This window comes from Camelina sativa, chromosome 11, assembly GCF_000633955.1.
Source record: "Camelina sativa cultivar DH55 chromosome 11, Cs, whole genome shotgun sequence".
NCBI lineage: Eukaryota > Viridiplantae > Streptophyta > Magnoliopsida > Brassicales > Brassicaceae > Camelina > Camelina sativa.
The window spans coordinates 17,527,187-17,531,794 of record NC_025695.1 but is presented as its reverse complement, the minus strand read 5'-3'; the positions used below and the strand labels follow the sequence as shown (position 1 = coordinate 17,531,794).

Sequence of the window (4,608 nt, the reverse complement as noted above, 5' to 3'; positions counted from 1 at the left end):
GCCAAATCCATGAACCACAAGTTGTGTTATCCTTTTCTGCCCAGAAAGAACCACTGCGAATAAGAGATCTCTTTACCCAATCCACCCATAAGGAGCCTCTAGCCGAAGAAATTCTCCAGATAAGCTTAAGCATGCTCACTTTATTTGCTTCCGTAATTGATCTTAGTCCCAAGCCTCCTTCACTCTTTGGCATGCAGACTTCAGACCAAGCCACTTTGGTTTTCTTTGCGTTCAGAGAAGGTCCGGACCACAAAAAAGCATAACATAGTCGATCAATCTCCTGTATACAGGCTTTGGAGAGCCTAAACGCTGAGATCCAGAAGTTTGTTAGACTGAATAGAACTGATCCAATAAGCTGGAGTCTACCAGCAAAGGAGAGCATCCTAGCAGTCCACGAGGCAATCCGAGAATGAATCTTTTCTATGAGTGGGAGATAGTCCCCTGATGTCATCCGTCTTGGTAAAAGCGGTAGACCAAGATATCGTACAGGTAAAGAACCACATGCAAATGGGAATTGGTGCAGGATCTCTTCTTTGATGGTCGAGGGGATGCCAGCCGTATAGATGGTGGATTTTTCAATACTAATGTGCAAGCCTGAGTGAACCGCAAAGTCGTCGAAGACCCGTAGAGCACCCGTAACCGACTGTTTGGACCCATCAACAAACACCATAAGGTCATCAGCAAAACAGATGTGAGTGAGCTTCAACGGTTTACACTTGGGGTGATAGCCAAAAACTCTATTAACCGCAGCCACATCTAACTTGCGAGATAAGACATTCATGCAGATAACAAAGAGATATGGACTAAGTGAGCAGCCTTGGCTTAAACCGCGAGAGCTACTAAAGTAACCAGCCAGTTCTCCGTTAACTTGAACAGAGAAAGATGCTGTCGATATACAAGTTTGGATCCAGAGAATGTACTGCTCAGGGAAATCCATTGCTCTCAAAGTGGTGATTAAGAAGCTCCATTGAACAGAATCGAAAGCTTTTGATATATCAATCTTCAAAGCACAACGAGGGGATACTGTATCCTTGTGATAATCTTTAATGAGTTCTGTGGCTAGCAGCACATTCTCCATAAGCAGTCTATCCTTGACAAAAGCCGATTGATTAGGCGAGATGAACTTTGGTAGTATGATCTTGAGTCGATTAGCCAGGATCTTCGAAATAACCTTGTAGAGAACATTACAGCAGGAAATTGGCCGATAGTCTTTCATGAGCGTAGCTTTCTTTTTCTTGGGAATGAGAGCCAATATAGTCTAGTTAACCCCTTTAGGCAAGAAACCAGTACGGAAAAAAGATTGAATAGCAACCACGAAGTCTTCATGAATAATTCCCCATGAAGCTTTAAAAAACTCTGCAGTAAACTCATCTGGTCCCAGAGATTTCGAATTAGGCATTGTGAATAGCACCCTCCTGATCTCCTCCTTTGATACCTCATGTGTAAGCAAACACTTATCACTCGCTGCACATTTGAAATCCAACACTGCTTCCAAATCCTCTTGGGACCAAGAAGTGTAGTGTTCAGGTCTCAAGTTAAGAAAGCCTTGGAAATAGTTTGCAGTCTCCTGCTTGAGCTGGTTCTGTGTGGTAACAACCCTACCATCATCACATTGAATTTCCCTGATGCTATTACACGACTCACGGATAGTAGCTGCAGTATGGAAAGCCTTATTGTTTTGATCACCCACTTTCAACCAATGAAGCTTAGCTTTTTGTTTCAAGTAACGTTCCTCTATATCAGATAGCATCTTCCACTTATCAAAAGCAGCCGCCTCATCACAAACAGCTTGAGAGGAGGGGTTTGTCATCGTTGCAGACTGCAAATCACACAGAGCCTTATAAGCTGCTTTTGTACGGGTGGAAATTGAGCCCAACCATACGCTTCCCTAGAGATCGCAGAGAGGGTTTCAGTCCTTTGAGTTTCTTGGATAACTTATACATTGCAGATGTAGAATGAAACAGAGATGGTGATGTTTTCTAGTGTTCATCCACTTCCCTGGTGAAATCGGGATGAGATGCAGTGACATTTATAAACTTGAAAGGTTTCTTGATTTTTGGAGCTACTGCAGAGAGGTAAAACCGACAACGGAGGTGGTCTGAACATCCTCCCGGCTTAAAAACAGAGTATGAATGTGCAAAATGCGGCAGCCAGTGCTTATTCATTAGAACTCGATCAAGTTTTTTGCAGATAACGCCGTCCTGCCTCTTATTACACCATGTGAACCGCTGACCATGATAATGCATGTCAGAAAGATCGCAATATCTTGCACAATCCTGAAAATGCCTCATCCCGGGTGTGCAGAAAGGGACAGAAGCATTAAGAGAGTGATCATCACCATCTAAAATTTCATTGAAATCACCACAAAGAAGCCAAGCTTTGTCCCGAAACAAAGGAGAATCCTGGTGGTGTCGAAGATCAGTCCACAATTCCTGTCGCTCAGCAGACAAATTGGAAGCATAAATAAAAGAAACAAAGAACTCCTCCATTCCTTCAATGTAGATTGAGCATGTGATTAACTGAGCAGTTCGATAGACCGGAGTAACCCTGACATTGTTCTTCCAAACCACCCAAAGTCTCCCTAACCGATGCTCATCGTAGTTTGATAGAAAGGACCAGCCTGCAAACACAGATCTCACCACTCTATCCGCACGTCTTTCCTTCACCTTAGTTTCAATCAGACAACCGAAATCAAAATTTCCCTATCCCATCCATTCTCTCACAACACGCTGCTTTTCCTTTTTGTTAAAGCCTCGCATGTTCCAAAAGAACCCTGACATCAGAGTTGTTTTGGGATTTGACGTGGTTTCAGAGAACTAGGAGCTTGTGCCCTGGCACTCTGAGAACTAGTAGTAGTAACAAATTTATGAACCTCTTTAGATGCTCGAGGGAGTGAAGGTCGAAGAGATAGACCAGTCTCCTGACGCTCAGAAGTATTATCTTTTTCTTGTTTCTGCTTTTCCAGTAACAGTTCAACCCCCAAAGTTGCAGTATCAGTAGGGAGAGTCCCCTCTGCAGAATTAGTAATAGTCGGAGCACTACTCTCCGCTACTGTTGTATCGCCAACGCCTCACCCTCTTCCCCTTTGTCACTCAAACAAGAAAAAGAGTTCGACATATTCGACACGTCCATTGTACTAGAAACCTGTTTCATTGGGCTTCGCAATCCTTTGGTAGGAGTCGTCCAACCAAGGTCCCGTTCACCCTCCGTACTTGCAGTATTCTCAGCACCTTTGATGATCTTTAATGATCTTTGATGAACTTTGATGATCGTGATAGTTTTTAGTTTTTTAGTTTTTTTGTTTACGGAAATTTAAAAAGGCCCTTTTGGGTTCGACAAAGATATTGTTATGAGTTATAATTATGTGAGCAAAGCAATTGGTCTCTCACTTCTATTTTCATCGAAAATAAATGTTGGCAACAGTAGAGTAAAGTTTGTTACTTTTTTGAAATTTGTTCTTCATGCACGGTATTTTAATTAAGTAACCAAAAAAAAAATTGGTCAGGCTATTTTTCAATCTCTTACACGAGTTTGATCTAGCTATATAACCCTTATTGATACATGCATTGATAGATTCTCACACCCTCTTACAACTTTTGTAAATAAATACAAACTAGTAAATTTGAGTAAATATAAGTAAATTTAGATTTGTTTGTTACAAAATAATAGTAAAAACTTTATTTATTCTATACATTTTATAAAATTATATATTTAATTTACTTAAGATCTCCGATTTCGATCTGTAGTCAGTACTACTATTTTGGTTTGGGTTCAATATCAAATTTGTTAGTAAATTTGAGTAAATTTACTACTTAAAACTTTTGTAAATAAACACAAACTAGTAAATTTGAGTAAATTTAAGTAAATATAGATTTGTTTGTTACAAAATAATTGTAAAAAATTTATTTATTCTATACATTTTATAAAATTATATATTTAATTTACTTAAGATCTCCGATTTCGACCCGTAGTCGGTACTACTATTTTGGTTTGGGTGCAACAACAAATTCGTTAGTTATACATTCGGTAAAGTCTTAAACAAAACCCAACAAAATGTATTGACATGTGATATGGTATTACAAATTGATGTGATTGTGTTTAAAGATCTTAATATACCAAATTTACAAATTGCAGTTATTGGTATAACATGTTAGTATATATTAACTTTTATGTGAAAATTACAATTAGATTATGTATATGTATATTGTCAACATTATACACATAGTATTATTATGTATAAAAAAAATAAGTTTTAGCCAAATAAATTGTTAGTTATTGTTTCCTAAGATTTCTAAATCAATAAATAGAATCTGTTAAATAAATTTAAAAATATTGTTTCTTAGTTTGTAAACAAATATAAAATTTCTTTTGTTAGTTATTAGATTAATTAAAATAAAATAGCATTTTTTCCTAATATGCCACATCAAAGTTGGTTAAAGTTCTAACAACACTACTCAAATAAGAATATAGAAATATTTTTAAAATATAAGCAATGTTGTATCTTAGTTTTTTTTTTTTTCAACCAAAAATTAATTAAATTAAAAGGTAACTCCAAGATTGGTTGCCCAAACCGGGAGAAAAGAGTTTACAAAAGAATTTTCAGTAATT

At 37.7% G+C, this 4,608-nt stretch overlaps 1 protein-coding gene across 1 annotated transcript; it reads right to left on the bottom strand.

The window, feature by feature from the left end:
• Positions 1,259 to 1,810, bottom strand: LOC109127299. Its single transcript, XM_019231890.1, has one exon. The coding sequence runs from the start codon at positions 1,808 to 1,810 to the stop codon at positions 1,259 to 1,261; it is 552 nt and encodes a 183-aa protein (XP_019087435.1).